This window comes from Pleurodeles waltl, chromosome 4_2, assembly GCF_031143425.1.
Source record: "Pleurodeles waltl isolate 20211129_DDA chromosome 4_2, aPleWal1.hap1.20221129, whole genome shotgun sequence".
NCBI classification, from domain to species: domain Eukaryota; kingdom Metazoa; phylum Chordata; class Amphibia; order Caudata; family Salamandridae; genus Pleurodeles; species Pleurodeles waltl.
In genome coordinates this window covers 411,096,740-411,122,870 of record NC_090443.1, presented here as the reverse complement: position 1 = coordinate 411,122,870, position 26,131 = coordinate 411,096,740, and the positions used below count along the sequence as shown (strand labels likewise).

At 44.7% G+C, this 26,131-nt stretch overlaps 1 protein-coding gene across 1 annotated transcript in view; it reads right to left on the bottom strand.

Moving 5' to 3' along the window:
- Window positions 1-1,775: 1,775 nt before the first annotated feature.
- The window catches only part of SERPINC1 (serpin family C member 1), a 75,684-nt gene continuing 51,328 nt past the window's right edge, over window positions 1,776-26,131 (bottom strand). Inside the window, exons 4-7 of the mRNA XM_069231607.1 lie at window positions 25,303-25,440; window positions 18,919-19,312; window positions 18,107-18,171; window positions 1,776-3,959 (exon numbers count right to left, since the gene is read on the bottom strand). Of these exons, the coding sequence (XP_069087708.1) occupies window positions 3,783-3,959; window positions 18,107-18,171; window positions 18,919-19,312; window positions 25,303-25,440 (774 nt within the window). The 3' untranslated portion in view covers window positions 1,776-3,782. The remainder of the gene's footprint in view (window positions 3,960-18,106; window positions 18,172-18,918; window positions 19,313-25,302; window positions 25,441-26,131) is intronic.

Genomic DNA, 26,131 nt, shown 5'->3' with positions numbered 1-26,131 from the left:
CCAGTAAAATGCCAAAATTGTGTTGAAAAATTGGGTTTTCTGATTCAAGTCTACCTGTTCTCGAAAGCTGGGAAACCGGTGATTTTAGCACAGTAAACCCTTTGTCGATACCATTTTCAGGGGAAAAATCACAAGCCTTCTTTTGCAGACCCTTTTCCCATGTTTTTGAAAAAAACGACATTTTTGCTGTATTTTGGCTAATTTCTTGGTCTCCTTCAAGGGAACCCACAAACTCTGGGAACCTCTAGAATCCCTAGGATGTTGGAAAAAGGACACAAATTTGTCATGGGTAGCTTATGTGGACAAAAAGTTATGAGGGCCTAACCGCGAACTGCTCCAAATAGCCAAAAAAGGCCTGGCACCTGAGGGGTAAAAGGGCTGGCAGCAAAGGGGTTAATATCTTCAGTGGCTCAGCATCATCCGTGGCTCACTGTAAGCAGTAACTTGGTATTATCTATTGCTCAGTATTATCACTGACTGTGCATCACCAGTGGCTCAGTATCATCAATGGGTCAGTATCATCAGTGTAACACTGTAAACAGTGGCTCGGTATTATTAGTATAATAAATAATATTGATATTAGTTATTACTATAATAGAATATTAATAATTATTACTATAGTAATTAGCATTGCAGTATCAACAGTGGCTGAATATAAATAGAGGCTTATTATCTTGAATGGCTCAGCATCATCAACAGCTCACTATTGGCAGTGGTTCAGTATTACCAGTTGCTTGGTATTATCAATGGCTCAGCATTATCAGTGTCTCAGTATGATTAATGGCTCAGCATCATCAGTGTATCTGTATTATCAATGGTGCAGCATCATCAGTGTATCAGTATTATCAATGGCTCAGCATCATCAGTGTATCAGTATTATCAATGGTGCAGCATCATCAGTGTATCAGTATTATCAATGGCTCAACATCATCAGTGCCTGAGTATTAGTATCACCAGAAGCTCAGTATTATCCATGGCTCAGTATTTTAGTTCAATACATAGTAAAAATGCACTATGATTAACTGCTCCATGGGTACTAGCCCTTCCCTTACAAGCCTTACATTTTTTACTGCATGAACTATTATGGAGAGAAGGGAGAAATAGGGGGATCAGAGATATCAGGAAGTGTAGGTTCTGCTGTTGAGGGAGAGGGAGAGATTGTGCGGGAGCAGGAAAAGCAGGAAAGCAGGCTAATGGTATTTCATTTCTGGTACAGAAATACTGATGTTTGCCTTCTGGTCCAGCAGCAGTGATGCACCCTATTGCTTGTGGCACATCATTTAGCACTTATGTTATATCCATGCGCATGAAGAATGAGGATATTTATATTGTTGGGGCAAAATGTAAACAACAGTTTCTATTTTTCCCCTGTGTGTCCCTGGGTTCTATCTCTGGAGTGACAAAGTAATAAGATGATGAGGTACTGTGAGGGGCTCTGAAGTATTAGCTGATTTCAAAAGATTCCAGTCAGGCTATCCCTAAAACCAATTACATTTTTGCCACTAAATTCATAAAGATTGTCTGTAAAATGAACTTTATTTAACACAGTTTCTTTGTAAAGGTTTTTACTCTCTTTAGAAATGGCTGGCTCACTTGTTGCTATAGCTCGCATGGTGAGTCAGGGCCTGTTTGCAAATCCCATTATTTGAGTAAAATAATGCCATTGGCTAGTGAGGGCAATCTGAGGGTGAAATGGCCCACATTTAAGACAACTAATCTGGCATCACTTGCCTGCCATGACACAACTGATGAGACAGAAAAGACACAGCATACAGTTCTTTGTTGGGATTCTCTTATAGTTTTATTTATTACATGGGATACATTTCTTAAAATTGAGAGATAGGTTGCTCCCTTTCTTGATGCTCTTGGCATTACTTCTAAGGAAACTTCTGTTGGCATACCAAATAGGCATACAATATAGTCACCTTGGGATCACAGACTTAAGACATTGACTGATGACTACCACTATGCAGTTCAGATACAAAATATCTTGTTTTGAAGCAGGAAGATTGTTAGATTTTGTGTTGCAGAAGAAAAGGGACATTATTTGGACCCAGTCTTTGTGGTGGGTTTAGAAGGGAAGTACCTGATGTCACATGAATAGTTTGAGGCATTCTTAGGAAAAATAGTTTTAATGATGGATGGACCTACGCAATATATGTTAAAATGGGAAATGTGCAAGAATTGGTTGAATAGCTGAGCCTGTATGATCACTGGTCAAGGGGCATCTGTATTGCTCGGGAAGAGTTTGAAGCATTGCTTAGTTAGTCCAGTCCACTTGATCAACACAGTGGAAAATTTGATGCTATATTGTTGAGGGAGGAATTAAAGCACTGGCCAACTTTCCAAACTGAATAGAAAGGTATTACTTACATTGCTAAGAGAAGAATTTACGTTGTTAGGTAGTTCATTAAAGATAATAGAAAGTAAGGGGAAAAAAATAATTTGAGAAGGAAATTAAAGCATCTGTTAGTCGATCCTGGATAGTGGATCAATAGCAATAGGAATCTCTTTCTGAGGGGATAATTAAAAGCATTGGTCACTTGTTCCAAGATTCTAGACCATGGAGAAGGGGAATATATGCCTGAGAGAAGAACTGGAGTCATTTGTTACTTGGTCCGTGATAGCAGACCAATGGAAAATCGATCAATATGAGAAAGAGCTGTAATAGTGTTTTATATCAACAGAGACAGGGATACCATTTAGTGAAGAAATTGAAGAAAGAGCTTTCTGCAAAGGGAAATTGGCCCAGTCTTTGAGATATTAAGGAAATTATGTAAGGATTGCCCCAGAAGAGCTGAAGGCATTGATTGATTGTTCCAGTCTTCAGCCGGTGCCCCCTCACCATTTGGTCACCATGAAGAGTGTAGGTCAGGCTAAGCAAAGGTCAGTCTGACAGACACTCTTTATTTTCAGGCCAGGAGGCCAGGAGCTAAGCATGTGATAAATAATTGTGCAGGCTCCTGGCTGCCTGAGCTGAACATTGCCACCCTGAAGAAGTCACTGCTCATATGGGCGTGACCGCTTCAGCATGGCAAAGCACCTCAAGGCCCTCCCCCTTGTGATGAGGGGGAGCGTCACTGATTACCTCAGACCTGGGATCTTCAGTTCTAAGCCCTGAAGTACCCAGGGCCTAGTGTCAATCAGTGACACCTCATCACAGAGTGGGGTTGGGTCAGCAGTCTCACTGACCTCATTCCACTCTGTGACGAGTGAGGGACTGCTGCTTTCCCTCAGCCAGTGAGGGATGCCAGCTATCCCAGTCCTCATGTGATCTCCAAGGCAGAGCTGCACAGGGAAGTATGATTTTATATTAAAGTTTGGTGCATGCATAAATATTTGGGATTGAGTGTTGAGAATGGGTGTGTTTGAATGCCTAAGTGTGAGTGAGCATTTATGTGTGGGTTTGTTACCCGATGCACCCCTTCTCCCAGCTAAAAGTACAAGCCGCCACTGTCAGTCTTATGAGCAATGGGGAAGAAGAAAAGATTTGAGGACATTGATTTGTTGCCGCTGTGGTTATTATGGAGAGACAAGAGGGGTCATGAACTGAAGATTGAAGAGTTTAAACCATTGCCTGTAATGCTTATTCATAGGCAGAGAAGGTGAATGTGTGTGACTGTGAGATGCATTTAAATTAACACTTGGAATAGTGGTTTTCTGTCCTTGAGATGAATTTAGAATGGGTATCTCCCTTTAGCAATAAAGGGTTCAAAGCATTTTTTGGAAGCTCGGACTATGAGGGCAGGTGCAAATGGGCAGAAGCTTCTGCATGGGTCAGCTTACTCCGAACTAGGGTTAGATACTCTGCCCATGAAGATAATGGCATTGATGGCAACTTCTCTGATGAAGACCAGGAATGGCCTGTTGGCCTTGAAGATCACCCTGTTCAAGTTCAAGGAGCGTCCAGCGAATATTATAGATGTGGCAGCCGCAGCCTCGCTGCCCTCTTCATTCACCTGCAAACCAAAATGGAGATATACACTTTGTGAGGTGGTGTGTGCCAGTGGTCCAAATAGACAGACAAGTATATCATCTCAAGCACATTCACCTATATAACTCTGTAACCTTAGCATTGCACTCACCTTAGTAAATTAACCCTCTAGAATAGATGAAACTCTGCCTTAAAAAGGTATGCATTCACCATCTCAAAAACATTTAGGCCCATATTTATACTTTTTGACGCTAAACTGCGCTAACGCAGTTTAGCGTCAAAAAATTTAGCGCCGTCTAACGCCATTCTGAAGCGCCATGCGGGCGCCGTATTTATGGAATGGCGTTAGCCGGCGCAAGCAGACCGGCGCTGCCTGGTTTGCGTGGAAAAAAACCACGTAGACCAGGCAGCGCCGGCGTTGGGAAAAAATGACGTTAGGGTGTCTTAAAATGGGGCAAGTCAGGTTGAGGCAAAAAAATCGCCTCAACCCGATTTGCGCCATTTTTTTACGACGCCCAGACGCCATTTCATGACTCCTGTCTTAGTAAAGACAGGAGTCATGCCCCCTTGCCCAATGGCCATGCCCAGGGGACTTGTGTCCCCTGGGCATGGTCATTGGGCATAGTGGCATGTAGGGGGGCACAAATAAGGCCCCCCTATGCCACCCAAAAAAAAGTAAAAAAATATAAAAAAATAATACTTACCTGAACTTACCTGAATGTCCCTGGGGTGGGTCCCTCCATCCTTGGGTGTCCTCCTGGGGTGGGCAGGGGTGGCAGGGGGGGTCCCTGGGGGCAGGGGAGGGTACCTGTGGGCTCATTTTGAGCCCACAGGCCCCTTAACGCCTACCCTGACCCAGGCGTTAAATAGTGGCGCAAATGCGGGGTTTTTTGACCCGCCAACTCCCGGGCGTGATTTTTGCCCGGGAGTATAAATACGACGCATTTGCGTCGCCGTCATTTTTTTAGACGGGAACGCCTTCCTTGCATCTCATTAACGCAAGGAAGGCGTTCACGCAAAAAAATGACGCTATTTGCCAATACTTTGGCGCTAGACGCGTCTAACGCCAAAGTATAAATATGGCGTTAGTTTTGCGCCGAATTTGCGTCGAAAAAAACGACGCAAATTCGGCGCAAACGGAGTATAAATACGGGCCTTAACCCCTTAAAATGACCATCAGAAATAGATTTGATTATTTCATTGCAATAAACGAAGCATAGATTTATGTTTTAAGTGCTTTATTTTTAGCTTTTGTGTCGTGACATTTCCTTCATTATAACCTCCTAGTCTGGGACGACCCAAATTGTTTTGCTTGCCCACAAATATCTGATTTGAGCAACACTCCACTCCTTTTTAGGGTAGCTTTTTTTTAGACTTTCTGTCTTTGAACAATCACTGTGTTACATTACTCTGCACCAGAGAGGCATTCCATTGGTGGAGCGTGGGTGTTCCCACTCATCCACCTCTGGATTTTGGCACATTCCCAGATTTCCCATTACTGGTAAACCTGGGACTGCATCAAAATCCTACGCCTCCCCAGGGGAGGTGGAACAAGGAGAAATATCTTTATTTCTCCTTGTTTTTCCTCTTCTATCGACAGCACACACAGAAAGAGGAAAATGCTTCAGAGGATTGCCCTTTCACGCAGCCTAGCAAGGTGGCCTTGCTGTGCTGCATATATAATTGGTAAATGTGCCCCTAAGGCCAGAGTAAATGGGACCCAGAACTAGTGGGGGACATAAACTGTACTATGTCAAATATTCTGAGCCAGTGATCACATTTCAAGGTAACATCCCTCTTGTCCTCCATATTTGCCTACTCTGCTACAAATAGAGAACTATTGGAGACCTGTTCCTACTTCATTTTGCTTTTTCACCTGACCAGGAATTCGACCAGAATACAGTTTCCAGAGGATGTGGGTGCTGGTAAGGAGCGTCTCAAGGGGTATTTCGCTTCAGAAGGCCGGGAGAGAACACTAGCTCCCTATTTTTCCTATCCTTTCTGCTTCCGGCTCCCAAAGACTTGCTACCAGAATCGGGGTACATTAAGAAGGACATCTCCTTCAACAAACACTCTTGCTGCATCTGGGACTCGATTTGCCACCCCTCTAGTGGCACCACATTCAGGTTGCATATGTGACATTATGCTGCAGCTGTCACAGCGCAACCAATCTCCATTACTGACTATACATCCATTTGGACACCTCACGCCCCACATCAGTGACAGCACACCTACATATGTGAGACCACACCCAAACTATACTGGGGATGTCACATTCAGCTTGTATCTGTTTATTACAACAGCAGCTGTTCATCGCTACCAAAGACCTTTGTTAGATATGTGAGATTAAAAATCAAGTCCTAATCTGTCTGTAATCAGTGTGTACAAGCTACACACCTTGCAGCAGGTTCTAAGGACCTGATTACAAATGCCCCGGATGGTGGTGTGTTATTTATCACGCTGACAAAATCTGATATCCCCGGGATCAAACTTTATCAGGTGCGATAAACAAAACCTATTACAAGTTTTGTCCTAACAATAGGGAATAATGTGAATGTTAGTGCAGTGAGCCTCAAAAGCAACAACTCCCGGTTTTTCTCAAGCTTTTTTAGCCCATTAACCTTTGGCTGGTTAACCTAATCGCCCCCTACTTTAAATCTTGAAATTCTAATGTTCTTGTCAAAAAACATTGTTTATGGTAATAAATCCATACATCATTGTCCCATAGGCACCTGGACATTAAGATATATTGGAGGTCAGAAAGGGGAACACAAACCCAGATTCTTTTTGTTCCAGCAATAGCTGCTCGCAGCTGTAAGTAGCTACCAACCCTTGGAGTGAATTGGTAAATCTTAGGTAGTCAAACATGAATGCTTGCCTCTCTACATGTACCTAGATGATTTTTTGTTGCCTTCCTAGAGATGAGCATGTTTTGGTGTCTTTAATACTTGCTTGTTTGGTTCTGCTGATATTGCATGAACACCTTGCATTATTAGGTAACAAGGAGCACGATACAAACTGAGAAGATGCCCCTTTGTAAGGTCACAGTTGGATCTGTGGCTGAGATTGAGTCTGCTCCAGACATAGGGGGTTATTACAACCTTGGAGGAGGTGTTAATCCGTCCCAACAGTGACAGTAAAGTGACGGATATACCACCAGCCGTATTACGAGTCCATTATATCCTATGGAACTCGTAATACGGCTGGTGGTATATCCGTCACTTTACCGTCACTTTTGGGACGGATTAACACCTCCGCAAAAGTTGTAATAACCCCCATAATGTTGTACCACAATATTGTGGCTGAAATATCGCCTATGGATGCACCATGATCATAATGTTGACTTACAAAATGTCATTATGGTAGAGTTAACAACAGTAAATCAACATTTATTTGGATGATATCGTGGTCTTCAATATTTTGGTCATGATATATATGTAGGTTGATATTTCGACCATGATACTGGGACATACTACTGCAGCCACTTATCTGGAAGAAGCTTCAATTAATACCCGTATATTTTGCACCAGATGCCAAGGCAGTGAGCACATTTGTATAGTGAGATCTCACAGTCTGGTGCTAGTAAGGTCACTAGGGGCCTTATTTATACTTTTTGGTGCAAAACTGCACTAAGGCAGTTTTGCCCCAAAAAGTTTTGCACCGGCTTGCACCATTTTTTAGCACCAGCTGGGCACCATATTTATGGAATGGTGCAAGCCGGTGCAAAGGGTAGGCTAGCTTAAAAAAAAATGACGTTAGGCAGTTTTGAGTCAAAATAAATGATTCTGACCAGATTAACATCATTTTTTGACGCTAAGGGGCATATTTATACTCTGTTTGCACTGAATCAGAGTCATTATTTTTTTACTCTAATTCAGTGCAAAACTAACTCCATATTTATACTTTGGTGCTAGACCCGTCTAGCACCAAATTTATGGAGTTAAAGTCATTTTTTGGAAGTGGAAACCTATCTTGCCTTAATGAGATGCAAGGTAGGCGTTCCCGTGCAAAAAAATGACTCTATGGCCTTAACACCATATTTATACTCCCATGTAAAAATGGTGCAAGGGAGGGAGGAGGGGTCAAAAAATGGGGCAAAGCTTGCTTTGCCCCATTTTTTAAGACCTGGGTCAGGGCAGGTGTTAGTGGACCTGTGGCCCTATTTCCATGGTGGAACACCATGGAATAAGCCCAGAGGTGCCCTCCATAGGCCCTAGGGGCACCCCCACCCACACTAGAGGGACTGCGAGGATGGGGGACCCCATCCCAGGTAAGTACAGGTAAGTGCATTTTATTTTTGAAAGTGCCATAGGGGGCCCTGAAATGGGTCCCCATACATGGCACCGGGTGCAATGGCCATGCCCAGGGGACCCCTGTCCTCTGTGCTGGCAACTGGGGTGGTGGGCATGACTCCTGCCTTTTCTAAGGCAGGAGTCATGTGGCATGGTAGGTTTAGCACCATAAAATGACGCTAATCTGGTTAGAGTCATTTTTTTTTACTCTAACCTGCCTAAAGCCATTTTTTGGTGCTAAACCCTCTTCTTCTATACTGCCAGCCCCACCCGACTAAAGTCATTTTTTTAAACTCTAGCCTACCCTTTGCACCGGCTTGCACCATTCCATAAATATGGTGCCCAGCTGGTGCACAGAAATGGTGCACGCCGGTGCTAAACTTTTTGGTGCAAAACTGAGTTAGTACAGTTTTGCAGCAAAAAGTATAAATAAGGGCTAATATTTTGTAAGTTTGCGCCACTTTTGTGTCATAAAATGACGTTAATGCGATGCAAAAAAAAGTTTAAATCAGGGCCTTGGTGTTAGATGGGTCTAGCACCAAAGTATAAATATGGAGTTAGTTTTGCACCGAATTAGAGTAAAAAAAAATGACACTAATTCGGTGCAAACAGAGTATAAATATGCTGCAGAGTATAAATATGCCCTAAATATGGCGTTAAGGCCATAGAGTCATTTTTTTGCACGGGAACGCCTACCTTGCATCTCATTAGGGCAAAGTAGGTCTCCACTTTAAAAAAATTACTTTAACTCCATAAATTTGGTGCTAGAGGGGTCTAGCACCAAAGTATAAATATGGAGTTAGTTTTGCACCGAATTAGAGTAAAAAAATATGACACTAATTCGGTGCAAACAGAGTATAAATATGCCCCTAGATCTCTAGATTGAGACCGCTTTAGAAGGAAAAGAGTCCAGTTTACAGAACAGGAAGGTGGGAGGGTTGGTGTGGAATATGCAGTTACAGTATTCAACCACAAAGAGCTAAGTAACTTGTCCTTCCGATGTGTACATTTAACAGCAGATTTCTCACCTTGTGCATAGACACCAAGGTGGTGAGTCTACAAACAGTCTAAAAGTCCTGCATTACTGAGCAGCCCTGACTGTTGAGGCCATAATGGTTTGTGAATGTATGTACCAACACCCATGTAGCTGCCTGACAAATATCCACAACAGGCACCTCACGTAGCAGCTTTGGCTTTGGTAGAATGAGCCTGTTCGTCTTCTGGAGGCTGTTTCTTGACCAATGCACAGTTTATCTTGATGAGGACCATAATCCATTAAGAGATGGTCCACTTCTCTATGGTCATGCCCTTCTCTGCACCAACGAACCCCACACAGAGCTGATCTACGTTCTTTGGTGTGATCAATGTAAAAATTGAATGCTCTCTTGAGGTCCAAACAATGAAGTCTGTCTTTGTCTTTTGAGGGATGAAACAGGGCACAGAACACCAGGAGGGCCATAGTCGGTCTGACGTGAAACACTGTTACTACTTTTGATAGAAAAGAAGTTCTGGTCCTCTGTACCAGCTTATCTGGGAAGAACGTGGTACAGGTTGTTTGGCAAAGAGCAAGCCTGAAACCTGCTCACATACCAAACTGATGTCAGGAAGTCTGCTTTGATGGTCAGGAGATATAAAGGACAACTGTGCATTTGTCATAGGGAGTATATATTAAAAAAGTAAGAGCTAAATTTACATCCAATCATGACATCACAAAGGGCATTAATGGACATACAATTTGCAAACATTTAATAAATGTCATCACAATATGTGATTTAAACAATGAAGGATAATCCTGCAACTGCAAAAAAGCTGACAGAGCAGACAAGTAGCTTTAAAAGTGCATAAAGCAAGACGTTGGCCAGGGACAAAAAAACTGCAAAATATCAGACAAATTGGCTTGCCATGGGTCAATCTGACAGGCGCCGCACCAAGCCACAAATTAGTCCCAGCAACTGGTGTACTATGATTTTTAGAGGGACACCTTGCTGCCAAGATGAGATCAAGAATCTCAGGTTGAAGGTCAAATGCAGTAAACTGCTGCCGCTCAACATGGACATGTAGATTGAGCAGGACCTGCTGAATTATTCTGCTGTTGAAGCAGAAGATCCTCCCAAAATGTCAGCTTGATCGGAGGACAAATGCTCATGAGTACCGGGTACCACACTCTTCTAGCCCAATCTGGTGCAACTAGGATGACTTAGGCCCGGTTGTTCCTGATTTTCTTCAGAACTCGAGCATGAAAGACAGTGAGGGGAAGGTATACAAGAGACCTGAGCTCGATTCTAGTCAGAATGTATCTCTGAGTGAGAGTCTCCTTGGGAACTCCAAAGTGCAAAAGTGCTGGCATTGTGAATTCTCAGTGGTGGTGAAAAGATCAAGCCTGAATTATCATTGTGGATGCAAGACGCCCTACTCCACCTCAAGGTGTAACTGCCATTCCTGGTCCACTAGGTGTCTGCAGCTGAGTCGGTCCACCCTGGCATTTAGAGATCATGCCAAGTGGTTCGCCACTAGAGACGTTTCCTGGTAGTCCAGCCACTTCCAGAAACTTAGAGCCTCCTGGCACAGGACCCAAGACTCCACCAGACCCGCTCATTGCCATACCACATGGTGCTGGTGTTGTCTGTACATATCTGTCCCAGCCTTCTGATGGTGGGCAGAAAGGCCTTCAACACTAAGCAAATCACCCTGAACTCCAAACAATTTATGTAGTGTTGAGCTTCCACTGGGCACTAGAGGCCTCTGATCTCCACCTCCCCAATCTAGAAGCAATGCATCCATTACCACTGTCAAATTTGGTGGGGTAAGGAGAGGGGTCTGCCACTGACTTAATCTGGTTCTGACAGCCAGCACTTCAGATCTTCTGCAGTCTCCTCCAAAATCTGGTTACAAACTCACAGATTATCCTGATGCTGTGCTCACAGGGACTTTAGATCCCATTTGAGAGTCCACATCCACCATCTGGCACATTTCACTAGCAGGTTTCAGAAGGCCTGCAATCCCAACAGCCTCAAAGTCATCTGTTCTGAGATCTAGGACAGAAGCTAAAACATTGGGATCATAGTCTGAATGCCCTGGAACCTGCTCTGGGTAAAGGCATGACATTTTACGGTATCCAGAAAAGCTCTTATGAACAGAAGAGTATGCTAAGGAGTCAGGTGTGACATCTGCACGTTGCTAGCGAACCCCAACAATGTTAGGAGGATTTCCATCATCTGGAGGTGGTTGACAACTGCTTATAGCAAGTCCATCATCAATAGCCAGTCATCGAAGCAGGGAAAGAATGCCACCCACAACCTCAGAAGGTGCACTGCGACCACTGCCATCGATTTCGTGAACACTCAAGGGGCACTGGTTAGACCAAAAGGGAGCACTGTAAACTAAATAATGATCCTGGCCTACTGTTAACCGCAGCTAGTGCCTGTGGGACTGCAGGACGGGGATATGGAAATAAACATTGTGCAGGTCCAATCTCACCATCTAGTCTTCAGGGTCTAGGGCAGACAAAAGATGGGAAAGCGTGAGCATCTTGAATTTGTCTTGCCACAGGAAGATGTTGAGAGGGCAAAGATCTAAGATAGTAAAAATGCCTCCATCTTTTGTGATCCTTGCTGGCTTGGATGCTGTCAATGGCTTCGGTTGGTTGATTGACATGGGTGTGGGACATCAGCGTCATGCACAAATGAGGTCTACAGGCTTTTCCAGGGATGTTCGGGCATCCCTTACGGATATGCCATTCAACGGGTCTCATCTTTTTGGCTAGAAGGAGGACTCAGGCCTAGGACGCATTAAGGATAGCAGGGCCACAGCATGTTTCTTGGTTCTGTCTGCCCTTCCAGAGAGTTCCATCAACAATTTCACCCCCTTTGAAGCTATGATCGTGTTTCCCATACTGCCAATGTCAGCCTCCCACAGCCAGCTCAACAGGTGTCCCAGCCCTCTCATGGCTGATGTTTCAGCTCACAAAGACAAATAAGGACATCAGTGACAACTGGCAGATCAGTCCCCTCCCCCTCCAGCTGTTGCAGCTACATAAAATCTTTCTTGTGCCCTTTGTTGCACACAGTCATCCTGTCAGGAGCAGGGTTTGGCATTTTCTCAAAAGGTGGCAAGCCATCATCTCAGACAATTGAGTCCTCTAAATCGTCAATCAGGCTCCTTCATCCTTTTTCATTCTACCTCGCCCCACCTTCCCCTAAGATTAAGATGGCTGACAGAGGTCCACGTGCCTGTTAGACCTGACAGCCTTAGAGTAGTCATCCCCCAACTTTGTGCCTCCCTCCCTCCACTTTTCTGACACTGTTTTTAGTGGGTTTAGGACTCTGTGCACTTTACCACTGCTAACCAGTCCTAAAGTGCATATGCTGTCTCCCATAAACATGGTACCATTGGTTCTTCCCCAAATGGCATATCTGATTTACTAGTAAAGTGCACTACATGTGCCAGGGCCTGCAAATTAAATGCTACTAGTGGGCCTGCAGCACTGATTTTGCCACCCTTATAAGTAGCCCCTTAACCATGTCTTAGGCCTGTCATTGCAAGGCCGGTGTGTGCAGTTTAACTGCCACTTCGACTTGGCATCTAAAAGTACTTGCCAAGCCTTAAACTCCCCTTTTTCTACATATAAGTCACCCCTAAGGTAGTCCCTAGGTAATCCATAGGGCAAGGTGCTAGGTAGGTAAAAGGCAGGACATGTACATATGTTTTTTTATATGTACTCATAGTGAAAAACTCCTAAATTAATTTTCCACTACTGTGAGGCCTGCTCCTTTCATAGACTAGCATTAGGCCTGCCCTCATATACTTTTTGAGAGGAGATTTTGATCTGAAAGGGGTAACCAGGTAATACTTAGTATAGTCAGAATGGTAATAGAAAACCCTGCTTATTGGTGAGATTGGATTTTATATTACTACTTTAGAAATGTCACTTTTAGAAAGTGACTGTTTCTCTGCACTTAAAACCATCTGTGCCTTATAGCCTGTCTCCAATCAACGTCTGGTGTGTGCTGGTTGACCGCTCCCTTGTGCATTTCACCCAGACAACCACAAACACAGGACGCTCAGTCACATCTGCATACTGAATGGGTCTTCCTGGGCTGGAAAGGTGGAAGGCCTGACACTTACATTTCAAGGCCAGTGGCCTGCCCTCATACAAAGGACTGATAACCCCCCACTGGGACCCTGGAAGACAGTATTGGGCTGAAAGGGGAACTTGTGTACTTCAAAACCACTCTTTGACATTTCCCCCACTTCAAAGGCATTTTTAGTTATATAAACTGGGTCTCTGACCCCACCAACTTAGACACTTCTGGACCTGCACCTGAACTCTGTCACAACACCTGCCTGCCTGCCCAAAGGACTCTCTGGACTGCTTTGCTGAGGACTGCTGCCCTGCTGTTGCCCTGCTGGCGTTTGACTGTGCTGGAAGGACTCTGACTTCCCCCAAAAGTTCTCTCCAGGGGCTTGAATTGAGGTTGCCTCCTGTTCTGAAGTCTCAGGGACAGCAAAGACTTCAATTACTGGCTTTTTGCTAGTACCCGACTTCAGCGATTTTGGAACGACTTCAGCGACACCAGCAACGCTGCAGCCTGCTCCCACTCAGTGGACCTCGCTGCATGCAACGACCGTGGCCTGCAACGAAAGTCAGACGTTGATGCGATTCCGCTGACATCACTCAGGATAAACGCAACACTGTGAAGTCGACTCATCACGTCCTGACGGACCAGAACCAGCGACCTCGCCGGGTCACATGGAATCGATGCATCACGGATACAACTGCATCATCTCACCCTGCATTCAACAGAACCGGCGCCTCACCTCCAACTGCTTCGCAGCACGGAACCGATGCCTCTTTCCTCGAAAGTCATAAGGGACTGATGCTGCACCGACTCCAGCAACGCCTCTTTCTTACTCTGTGCTACATTTTGATTCTTCATTTTCAAAAGATACTGTACCTGGGGGGTCCGTGTGACTCAGTGACTGGCACCGATGGTGTTGGATTGTTGGGAACGACTCTGTCAACGACGCCGTGATAGCCCCAATTGGACCTATTATGTTTCTAGCGGCTTTAGTTGGATTTAATATTTAAAAATTCATAACTTTGCTTGTGTACATTGGATTTTCATTGTTTCAACAGTATTTTATTCAGAAAAATATTCTCTATTTTTCTAAACCTGCGTGATGTCTTTTGTGGTGTTTTCACTGTGTTATGGTATAAGTTCTACACAAATACTTTACACATTGCATTTTAAGTTAAGCCTGGCTGCTCAGTGCCAAGATACAGGATGGTGGGAACAGAATAATTTGGATTGTGTTGTGACTTACTCTGACTATGATTGTGGTCCCTACTTGGACAAGGGTGTATACCTCTGCCAACTTCAGACCCCATTTCTAACACCTGTCTTGCAGCCGGAAGTGCAGGAACCTCTGGCCATAAAGGCCATTAAGAAGTTTTCAGCGACCCTTAGCAGTGCAGAGAGTCTGAAGAAGAAGAGGCAGCCATCATAGATGACCCACAGGCAAGGAGCCCAGGAGTCGCAGGGAGGCCCACGCAGCACACGTGAAGAGAGGTCCCACATTGCAGAAGAAGCATGCGGAGGGCTGTGCATCGCAGGGAAGAGTGCTGGGGACTGGGACTGCACAGAGCCTGAGGATCCCTTGGAGGAGATGCCAACAAGCCTTGGTAGCTGCAAGAGACATGGTGCACGGAGGTCCTGTTCTGCGTGGGAAGGCAAGGGCCTACCTTCACCAACTTTGGATGGCTGGCAGAGAGGTCCAAGTGGACCACTCCAGACTACAACCTGTGATGCAGGAATCATGCAGCTCAGGATGAGAGGAAATCCATGCAGCCAGTCGTCGTTGCAGTTGGTGTCTCGGGATGCACGGAAGTGACTACTTCACTCCATGGGTGATTCTTTCTTGCTTCTTGTGCAGGTTGAAGACTTGCTGCCCTCAGAGGATGCAGAGCCAGGGAAATGTTGCAATTTCTGGAAGGAGGCGAAGAAACAATGTTGCAGAGCAGAGTCGTCACTGTAGCTGCAGATGGTAGGTTCCTGTGGAGTCCAGTTGCGGTTCCAGTGGCCAAAAGTCAAAGTAAACATTGCAGAGGATTCCTGCTCGGGTCTTGAACATCGAATCTGAGGACTCACCCAAGAGGGAGACTCTAAATAGCCCTGGAGAGGGATTGATAACCTAGCCAGATGACCACCTATCAGGAGGAGGCTCTGATGCCACCTGCCTGACCTGGCCACTAAGATGCTCCCAGAGGCCTCTGCTCACCCTGGATTCAAGATGGCAGAATAAAGGGGCCATCTGGAGGAGCTCTGGGCACCACCCCTGGGGTGGTGATGGACAGGGCAATGTTCACTCCCCTTCCCATTGTCCAGTTTCGCACCAGAGAAGGAACTGGAGGTCCCTGAACTGGTGCAGACAGGTTTATGCAAGGAGAGCACCAAATGTGCCCTTCAAAGCATACCAGTGGCTTGGGGACGCTACTCCTCCCAAGCCACTTAACACCTATTTCCAAAGGAAGAAGGTGTTGCCTCTCTCTCCCAAAGAAAATCCTTTGTTCTGCATTCCTGGGCTTGAGCTGTTCAAGCAGCAGGAGGGCAGAAACCCGTCTGAGGGGTGGCAGCAGCTGTGGCTGCCCAGAAGCCCCCAGAAAGCTGGTTGGAGCAATCCTGGGGGTCCTCTAGGGATCTCCCAGAGTGCATGGAATCATACAATCAATACTGACAACAGTATTGGGGTATGATTCCGACATGTTTGATACCAAAAATGCCCAGGTTCAGAGTTACCATTATGTAGCTGGACATAGATAGTGACATATGTCCAGTACAGGCGTAAGATGGCATCCCCGCACTCACGAAGTCCACAAAAATGGAGCTTGAGTCCGTGGGGGCACCTCTGCTCATGCAGGGGTGTCCTCACACTCAGGTACCTGCACCCTGCCCTCTGGGCTAGGAGGGACTACCATAGTGCTGACTAATAGTGACCTATTGCAGTGACCTGAAGTAAAAGGGTGCATGCACCTTTTCACGTAGTCTGCAATGGCAGGTCTGCAGACACATTTTACATGGGCTCCCATGGGTGGTGTGATATATCCTGCAGCCCATGGGGAACCCCTCCTGCCCAATGCCCTGGGAACCTGGGAACTATATACTAGGGACTTATAAGGAGGCACCAGTGTGCCAAATGTGGGGTGTTTGTGGTCCAAGCTACCACATTTAAAGGGAGAAAGCACAGTCACTGGGGTCCTGGTTAGCAGGGCCCTAGTACACACAGTCAAAACATACTGATAACAGGCAAAAAGTGGGGGTAACCATGCCAAAAAGAGGGTACTTTCCTACAATGCTTTCTTTGGTGGCTGGGGTGAGAGAAGAAACAAGGTCAATATCTGGAGAAGTATCCAAGCCACTGGCATCTTGTAGTTCTTCATACACATTTTCCTCATCCTATTGAGGAACAAAATCATCCACTTCCTCAAAATTGTCATTGTCCGAGTAAGTGCCAAAAAGGTGATGTAGAGTCGGAGCCCTACTCCATGGCAAAGGCAGGGTATCAGAATTTGAAGGGTTGCTCCGGTGGGATCAAGGAACAGACTCGGTCGAGGTTGGGGTTAATTCTGCTCGGAATCAGACAGCAGAATGGGTCACACCTCACCCTACTGCACCAGAGCCGTCGGTACCAGCTTTGATGTGAAGAGAATCGGTTGAGTGAGTGGTGCCAGAAAGGAGGTCAATGCTGAACTGGAAGTGGTTTCAAGGGGCACAGATGGTGCCAAGGTTGGACTCATGGTGGACATTTGGCTGGAGGCTCCTGTGGGTCCTTGGGTCCCAAAAGCACATCAGAGGGAATCAGTAAAATCCATTTACCCCGTCGTCACCTATGGACCTAGAAATGCGGGGTGCATTGAAACTATGCTTAGCATTGCCTCCAATGGAGAATGAGAGGCGTATGATGTCCTTGCATCCCCCATAGAGTTTGATATTAATGGAAAGGAGCTGATTCCTGCTTAGATTTCTTACACTTCTTCTTGGATTTACCTGAAGACTTTGAGTGCGATGAAGCTCTGTCACCGAAACGACTTCAGGAGTAGGATGGGACTTGCTTTTTGACCTCGATGGGTCACTGCATAAAGTCTTACAATGTTTGGCAACCAAAAGTTTTGACTCGCGGCCGTGTATGGCCTTTGGATTCATCTGGGTGCACTTACTGCAGGCCTCAAAATCCTGTTCTGACCCCAAGCATCATAGGTATACCTTGTGAAGGTCTGTCACAGATATCTGTTGTCAACAGTCCCTGCATGGCTTGAACCCTGTCGTCTTAGGAGGTGACATTTTCTCTTCCAGACTGGAAAAAGTTTGCAAAAAATCTTTAAAAGACTAAGAAGTAGCTCCGGATCCATGCCTAAAGCCATGGAAAGAAGGGAACTGACATCAGCATGCATAGTTGGTGCCTATATGCTCATCTCTTCCAGAGTGGAAGATTATTGGTGCAAAGCTTCACAACACCACCTACCAGAGCTCAAGAGTACTGCTTTGAGGTTTCTGGATCCAGTCTGACTCCTGGGGAATATTCACAAGTTGTGGAATCTGTGCTTAGAAATATCCATCTGGAAAGAATGATTAATAGAATTGACTGTGTTTGAGCACTTGTACTGGTGAAAACCATCTTGTGTAGTCGGTTCTGTCACTGGCATCCCATTAAACTGTATTGCCCAACACAATATTGTGAAACGTTTGTAATGTGTGAGATCAGCACTTTCAGTGGTCATTGATTGGTCCTGTGCCCCTCATTGAAAGATCCTCCACAAAGGATGCCTGTCTCTTATTAGCTGCTAATATGCAACACAAGAACACAGGTCGCAAACAACACTTACCTCGAGGAATGCTTTGTGAAAAGCATCAGAGACGTAGAGATCTGTACGGCCACCTGAAACTATCCCTAAAAAACAAGAGCAGAATCACCATTTAATTTCCATACATAAAAGCAAGCATGCAGGTTCGGTGATGTGATCAAGGGCCATACTGTTTACAGAAGCAATTTCACACGGGCACCTAGTAATCCGCCAGCTTAATATTGCATTGCTTCACATCAGATAGCTTATTGTACTTGAACAGCAGAGACGTTTTCAGGCATGGGCAAAGTGAGCAATTGTCCAGGGCTCTCACCTTCTTCTTGGAGCCCCAGGGAAAGTGTATTTCCCTATCTCAGACTCTTATCTCTCTGTCTACTTCTACGTCTGAGTGTCTCTCTCTCTCCCCCTCGCTTTGCCCGGTGGCATATTAAGGATTTGTGGGGGCTCTGGAAAGACATGTTTCAACCGTTTAAGTGTAAACCCCGTTTCTGAAATAGTGTTTCGGTATCATGTGTGCTTCAATTTGCAGAAAATGAGCAGTAAAATTATGGACAATATACATCTTGCCTAGGGCCCCAAAAATCTTTAAGACAGCATTGTTGAACAGTAGGCATTCTTTCTACAGCATTTTGAACGTACTAATGAGTGAGCACACTGCACTTCATCACCGGGGTAATAAGACTGTCAGCCTTTGGCATTCTTGCTAGGATAGTCATTAGCACTATAAATTCATTCCTCTCAACTATTGCCAACCCATAAGTGGGGCTAAAGGTGAGGGTCACGCACTTATTCGAGAGGACATTTACAGAGCAGTACTCTTGGGCAATGCTTACCTGGCAGCCTCGCCGCTTCTGGGTTGAAGAGATCCACCAAGCCCATCTGCTGTAGCTTCTCCTTCAGGCTAAAGCTGTCCTCAATGCGAAAACGTGGCATGTAGAGAGACAGTGTGATATCATTCAGGGCTCCCAGCCAACCACTCAGCTTGTCATTCGTCAAGTCCCGCTCTACGTCGGACAGCTGCATGTCCTGGTATGGCAGCACCAGCACCATTGTGATGTCATCACCCTTGTAGGGCATCTCCAGCACCTGAACCTTGTGATCTGGAAATGTGCCATAGCGAAACTGACTCTCCTGGTACATGGTTGGGGTTTGGCAAATTTGCCCATCATGCTTGTAGAAATTGTCTAACTTTGTGTTCTCTGGGTTGAATGTAGATTTCCAGAGGCCCTGAGGGGTCAGAAAAAGTAAACAATCCTCAAGTTGTAAATGTTAACGTTTGGAGCAGTCTTTTTTATTCTTTGGTCTAACTGCATATTAATCTCATTGCCTAATATGCACCCTAAATGGTGAACGAAACTAGGTTGTCTCCATTTCAGCAGCGGGCACACTTAGGGGCATATATACAAGCCCCTTACGCCTCCTTGTGCCACATTAGCATCAATTTTGTATGCTAATGTGGCATAAGGAGGCATTTTTGTCACGCCATATTTACAAAAAGGCGCAATGCAAGCATTGCACCAGTTTGTAACCTCTTGCGCTACATTATGCCTGTGCCAGGTATAATTTATGCAAGAAGGGCGTTACCCCTTTAGGAGGCCAAGAAAAATGGCGCAGTAAAATCTACAAGATTTCACTGCTGCATTTTTAGCGTCATTTTTAATGCCTACGTTAGGCAGGAGTTACAGTGACGCTCTCATTGTATTCAATGGGCTTCCCTTGATTTTGGTGGATTATGGCGCTAATCCACCAATCTGCCACAATAGCGTGAACATTTTTTATGCTATTGGCCTAGCGTGTGCCATGGTGTGCCGAATTGTAAATAAGGCACACACACAGTGTTGTTAGGGGGGCGCAATTGGATGCAGGAAAAGTGGTGCATCATCTACAATGCGCCACTTTCTTGCAATTATGCCCCTTTGTGTATTCACAAACAAACACAAATGAAGGACGGAATGTGGAACCAATCAAACATTCACCCCCAGTCACAGATCTGGGTTTAATCCATCAATTATTTTGCTCACCATGCCACCCCAGTTTGGACCCAGCCATATGCAAATCAGTCTTGACCTTGTTCCCCATGGGAACAGTCCAGCCCGTACTGCCAGGCCAGGTCCTCCCAGGACCGGAAACAAGCATCCTGGGACCTGTTTCAGGGTATCACCCTTCATCAGCCAGGCTGGCTTGAATCCAGTGGCATAGTGAGCCAGGGACCCACATCTGGGCATATCCAGCGCACTTAGGGTGACAAAAGCAAACAAACACAAATGATGGACGGAATGAGGAACGAATCAAACATTCACCCCAGTCACAGCTCTGGGTTCAATCCATCAATTCTTTTGCTCACCATGCCACCAGATTCAATGGCATGGTGAGCAAACAAACTGATGGATTAAACCCAGATCTGTGACTTGGGTGAATGTTTGATGTGTTCTACATTCCATCCATCATCTGTTCTTTTTGCATGTGTTGCCCTAAGTAGGAAGGGTATGCCCAGTCGTTGGTCCCGTGCTCACTATGCCACCAGATCCAAGCTAGCCTGGCTGATGAAGGGTGATACCCTGAAAATGGTCCCAGAAGTCTTGCGTCTGGTCCAGGGAGGACCTGGCGTGGGAGTTCGGGCTGGACTGTTCCCATGTGGAGCAGGGTCAAGACTGATTTGCATATGGCTGGGTTCAAATTGGAATGGCATAGCAAGCAAAAAACTGATGAATTAAACCCAGATCTGTCACTGGGGTGACTATTTGATATGTTCCACATTCTGTCCATCATCTCTTCTTTTTGCCTTTGTGTATTCGGACATTGCTTTCAGTTAAAGGGAACAACAGATCAATTGCAAGCCCCTATCTTTACACTTGGGAGCAGCTTCTGTACATGTGGACATCAGAATTAGAGTCTGGCTGCCTTGTTCATAGGCCAAACAAGAGTTGGCAAGTGTGTCTCTTACTCAAATTAAAGGTTGCAGGGCTAAGGAGACTTTCAGTTGGTATTTTATGCTCAATTACATTGGGAAACATTACATCATAGTAAATAAATCAGGAGTAAACTTACATCAGCAGTTTATATATAGATTGCCTTCTCTTTGTATAATTTAAGGTATTTTAAATATGTGTGTGTATTTATTGTACATGGGAAAACCTTCTCTATTGAAAGTTTGCCAGTGGTTTGAAAGCTCATATTTCACAGAAAAGGCTACTAACTGTGAATTATTTCCCATAATTCACAGTGATGAATTCGTTTGCAGGGCATTTAACTCCCATAAACAAATACTAAAGTTAAATGGATATTTACCTTACCATTTTGTCTTTGTGAGAAATTGGGATGTTGGTTGAGGTGGGTGGAACCCTGTTCAAGCAATAGCCTCAATCCTCATCAGTGTGAACCACAGAAAGTCTTTAAAAAAACATGTTCTTACCCCTGTGGTAGCATGGCACAAAAGCAGTGAGGCTTAACTTAGAGACAATGGGCCTTATTACGACCTTGACAGAGGGGTTTCCTCCATCACATGTGATGGATATCCTGTCCACCGTATTACGATCTCCATTGAATATAATGGGATCGTAATACAGCGGACAGGATATCCGCCACATTTGCGATGTAGGAAACCCCTCCATCAAGGTCGTAATAAGGCCAAATGTATCTGCATAGCTTCAGACTTAGAATAAATTTCAAGGAAAACAGTCTGAGAAAGTAAAGTTCAGCGGGGCAAGGCAGGAGGAGGCCTCATGTTCGGGTGTTCTGGGAGCTGCCAGGCAAAGTTGCAGTGAAATTAATAAGTTGAGAATTAGGTCCTGATTTATATCAGGCAGACGGCCCATCGTTCCACCACAGAGACAAAGTAAATTACTCCGTCCTCATGATAGAGGGGCCACTAACCTAATTTATAAATGACCGCCAAGCAGGTGGTCATTTATAAAAGCATTGCCATGAACTACCTTCAACGGCAGTTGCTGACAACACATTTGACTCTTTGTTATGGGGCTGTGTCAGCAGGACACAACCCTGTAAAACACAGTTATCTTTTTTGCCTTTAAAAAATAATATCCCAAAAAGGGATTTTCTTTTGGAAAGAAAAAATAATGCCCCCCTTCCCATGGGAGTATTTTCCCATGGCAGAAGGACCATTATTACAACTTTACTGTCCCTCCCCGTCAGGGTTTGCCTGGCAGTAAAAGACAGTAAAAAATGGCTACATGTCCACCCAACTAAATAGGGTGGATTGTAAAGTACCCATTGTGCTGCAGGCCCTTACTCCCCAGGGCCATTGGAAAAGTTTGGCAAAGATAGAGCAGTCTTCAACATGGCTGAACTGACGGTCTTTCTAAAATTAAATTGGAGGGGCAGACCACTATGTTAGTAGGAAAGGAACGCCATTGCAGCCACAACGGAGTTCCCTTCCTGCCAACCTATAAGTCAGGACCTTAGTCTCTTTTTTGGAAGTTGAAAATCTCCAGCATGACGAAGCTGCAGGCTGTAGCCAATGCAGACCATATACCACTTATGTGAGGATCTGCTGGTGCGGAGAAGAATGCAGCGCAAGCTGACGCGAAGCCAGGTTGAGCATTGATGTACAGTATCTTGGGCGGATCAATGAGCAGGTAAGTCCTGATCCCCTCTTGGTTCTCAGGACAATTTTTGGCAGACAATTATGGAAGTCCCAAGTTTTGGATTTGGTGTTTCTGGCCACCTTTAGCACCACTTCCAAGGGCCCATGGCTGGAGAGGCACCACTTGGAGGGTTAGGACTCACTCCCAGGAGCGGGTTCAAGATGACTGGAGTCTTTTCTGTCCCTGAGGCTCTGGTCAGGGGGCCAGCCAACTAGCCCTTGGTGTCACTCTGGAAGTCCTAGGTTCAAGTTGGGGAGCAGGTCTAACGCAGCAGGGCAGACATCTGAGGCCACAGGCAGGCTTCAGGCAGCAAAGTAGTCCTTATTGATGCAGCAAAGCAGTCCTCTGCAGTACACAGCGGGCCACAGGAGCTGGCAGTCCTCTCAGAGTCCTTCTGCAGATCCATAAAGTAAATAGACAAGTGGGCCTAAGGGTCGCCTTTCTATTCCAGGAGCCCACTTTGAAGTGGGAGAAATTTATGGAAGTGTCTGGAATTTCCTGCCTCCCTGCCCTGGCTCCAGCCTAGCTTCAGGCACAAAGGGCTAGCATGTAGTTGTTTGTGTGAGAGCAGGGCCCAGCCTATTGAAGTGGAAGTAGGGCTGCTCACAGCTCCATCCTCATCCTGCCTGATATAGCCCATTCAGACACACGTAGTGCCTCTACTGTGTGACTGTTTGGAAGGAATATACATAGGCCAACTTCAACTCCCACCTAGTCATGTGACCCAGGAACAGGTTGCAGGCACCAAACGGTGAGGGCAGAAAAATGGCAATTTTCTAAAAGTGGCACTTTCAAAATTGTGACTTAAAATCTGACTTTACCATTAAAGAGGATTTTAATTTACGATCCCTCAGACACGAAACATGACTTTCCTACTTGCTCTCAATCAAAAACTATCATTTATTAAATGCAATAAGATTACACAAATATATCCTAGGGGAGTGGAGCGGTAGGCCTCACAATATTGAAAAAAGAATTTGTGAGTTTTTCACTACCAGGATATGTAAAACTTAAAAGTGCATGTCCAATGTTTCGGGCCTACTTTATTTTTGATATATGTATTAAAAAGGGAGTTTTGGGCTTGACCAAGGGGATAATTTGCTGACATACTGCAATGGTAGGTCTGGGACACATACACTGGTGCACAGTAATTGCTGCAGTCCCACTAATAGCATTTAATGTACATGCCCTGGGTATATGGTTCACCACTTTACGATGGACTTATAAGTAAATTAAGTATGCCAATCAGGTGTCAGACAATTTTACCATGTTTAGGGAGTGAGCACAAGCACCTAATCACTGGTTAACAGTGGTAAAGTGTGCAAAGTCCTAAGGCCAAAAAAAAAACAAATTCAGAAAAATAGGAGTGAAGACAAAATGTTTGTAGTTGACCCTGCAAAAAGGGCCAAGTCCAATAGTCTTTCTTTCAGTTCTGGAAAAAAATGCCTTTACATTGACAGTGCTGCTCGTGGACCATTAATCAACATCCTTGATGTAAACATCTCATCTTGAATCCTCCCTAGTGTATGAAAGTAAAATTGTAAATGCAAAGCCCTGCCACTGTCCAACATTGCACTTTATTTTTTTTCTTTATATATGTGCTACAAAAGAAGAGGACATTTTAGATTGCATTGTCTAATATCCTTACAATGCACTTTGCATTAAAAAAATGACTGATAATATTACACATATACATACTGAATGAAACATATTTTAAATAGGAGCACATTAATTCCAAGAAAAACACCCATTCCTCAAAACGTTGAACCACATCTGCAGTCGCAGACAAACAATGGATAGTAAATGGATGATGCTAACATATTCAAAACTTTATGAAGAGAACTAAAACCAATTAATAAACCATGTAATTTAGAAAATACATAAAGAATGGCCTGTGTAATATTGTCCTATATTGTCATCAACAATTCTGAAAAACGTGTTCAGAGAGAAACTGCACTGGCTGCACCAGCAAGTGTGAATACTGCAAGGACCTGTAAGCTCAACTAAAGTGAATGTGATCATACACTGCATTTACCACAATCCATCTGGGAAAATGTGTGTTGCTATGCCAGACAGGAAAACAAAACTATAATTTCTTTGGATTTTGATGTCTACTTTATAAAATTTGTGACATTAGTCAGCAGTAATTTGCGTTGTGGTTTTAGACTTCTTGTCTTTGGCTTAAATATTATAGACGATAAAGTGATATTGTCTACAAGCACCAGGACCAGCTAAACGGGTGAAACAGCACGTGGCTTCTGTTTCATTCCTCCCACTTGTAACAATGTTGCAGATTGTATGTTACAATATCGAGGTGAGGAACATCAACATGTACAAATATTGACTCCACAATATTGAATACCAATATATTGTCACAGTAAGCATACATCGGAAAGTCACTGCTCATCACTCCTCTTCTACTTACGTTGAGGCTATGTTGGTAATCAATATTGCAGACTTTGTATAAGGGCAGATCAATATTTTACCTTTAATATAATGGTACAACTATGTGTTACTTCACAGCATCTCCCATACACCATCTTGGCAGCTTACTGAAGAGCTGGCTTAGTCGGGCCACAGGAATAAACCCTCCCTGAATGCAAGGCTACGTACCTTGAAATAGATGGTGTTCACCAACACCAACGTGGTGAACTCTGTAATGGCACCTTCTGGAATGACGTTAGTGATGCGCTTCTCAGTTTTGTTGGCAACCCAGTCATTGATAATGGACCTCGAGAGTTCAGGATTTTCCTTGGAAGGAGAAAACAGGCTTATTAGCTGGTCATTTTACTGCAGTTTTTGCCAATATGAATCCCAATCACTTGTGCCACACCAACACAGCCTGCCAAAGCCCTTAGTCCGCACCACATCTAGTGTATAGTAAAAAATGTTGTACATTTTGCTAGAAGAAATGCCTCCTCCTCACAGAAGTGATCTCGGAGGAGAACGGTGGAGATGTGGCGACCTTTGAAATGGGTGAATCAGGTTCAGATCCCGGTCTCAACTCAGCATCCTGTGATTTTGGGCAAATCGCTTCATCTCCCTGTGCCTAAAAATGTGGCTGTAGAGAAGTAAGGCCATGAAGGCTGTCCATGAAGTCCGTCCATGAAGGCTGACATAAAATAGGGGAAATAATCTTGGTCCATAGAGTGTCCTGCTTCTGTTGAAATACGCTTTGGCCACTTTAGTGCTATAATCAAACAAAACAAAATGCAGAGGTGGAATGAATTCGAGGACAGAAAGTGTGTTGGAAAGAGGAATGGAAGATACTGGAGAAACACATAGAGACGAGGAGGCTAAGATCACAAAATCACATTAGTCTTTTCTTTTGTGTCTTCCATTTTATAGATTTTCCTTTATATTGACAAGTGTCCTCATGTTGGTGTGGTTTCTTACTCAAGGAATGAAGACAGCAAAGGGATTTGACTTTTATTTGGGCAAA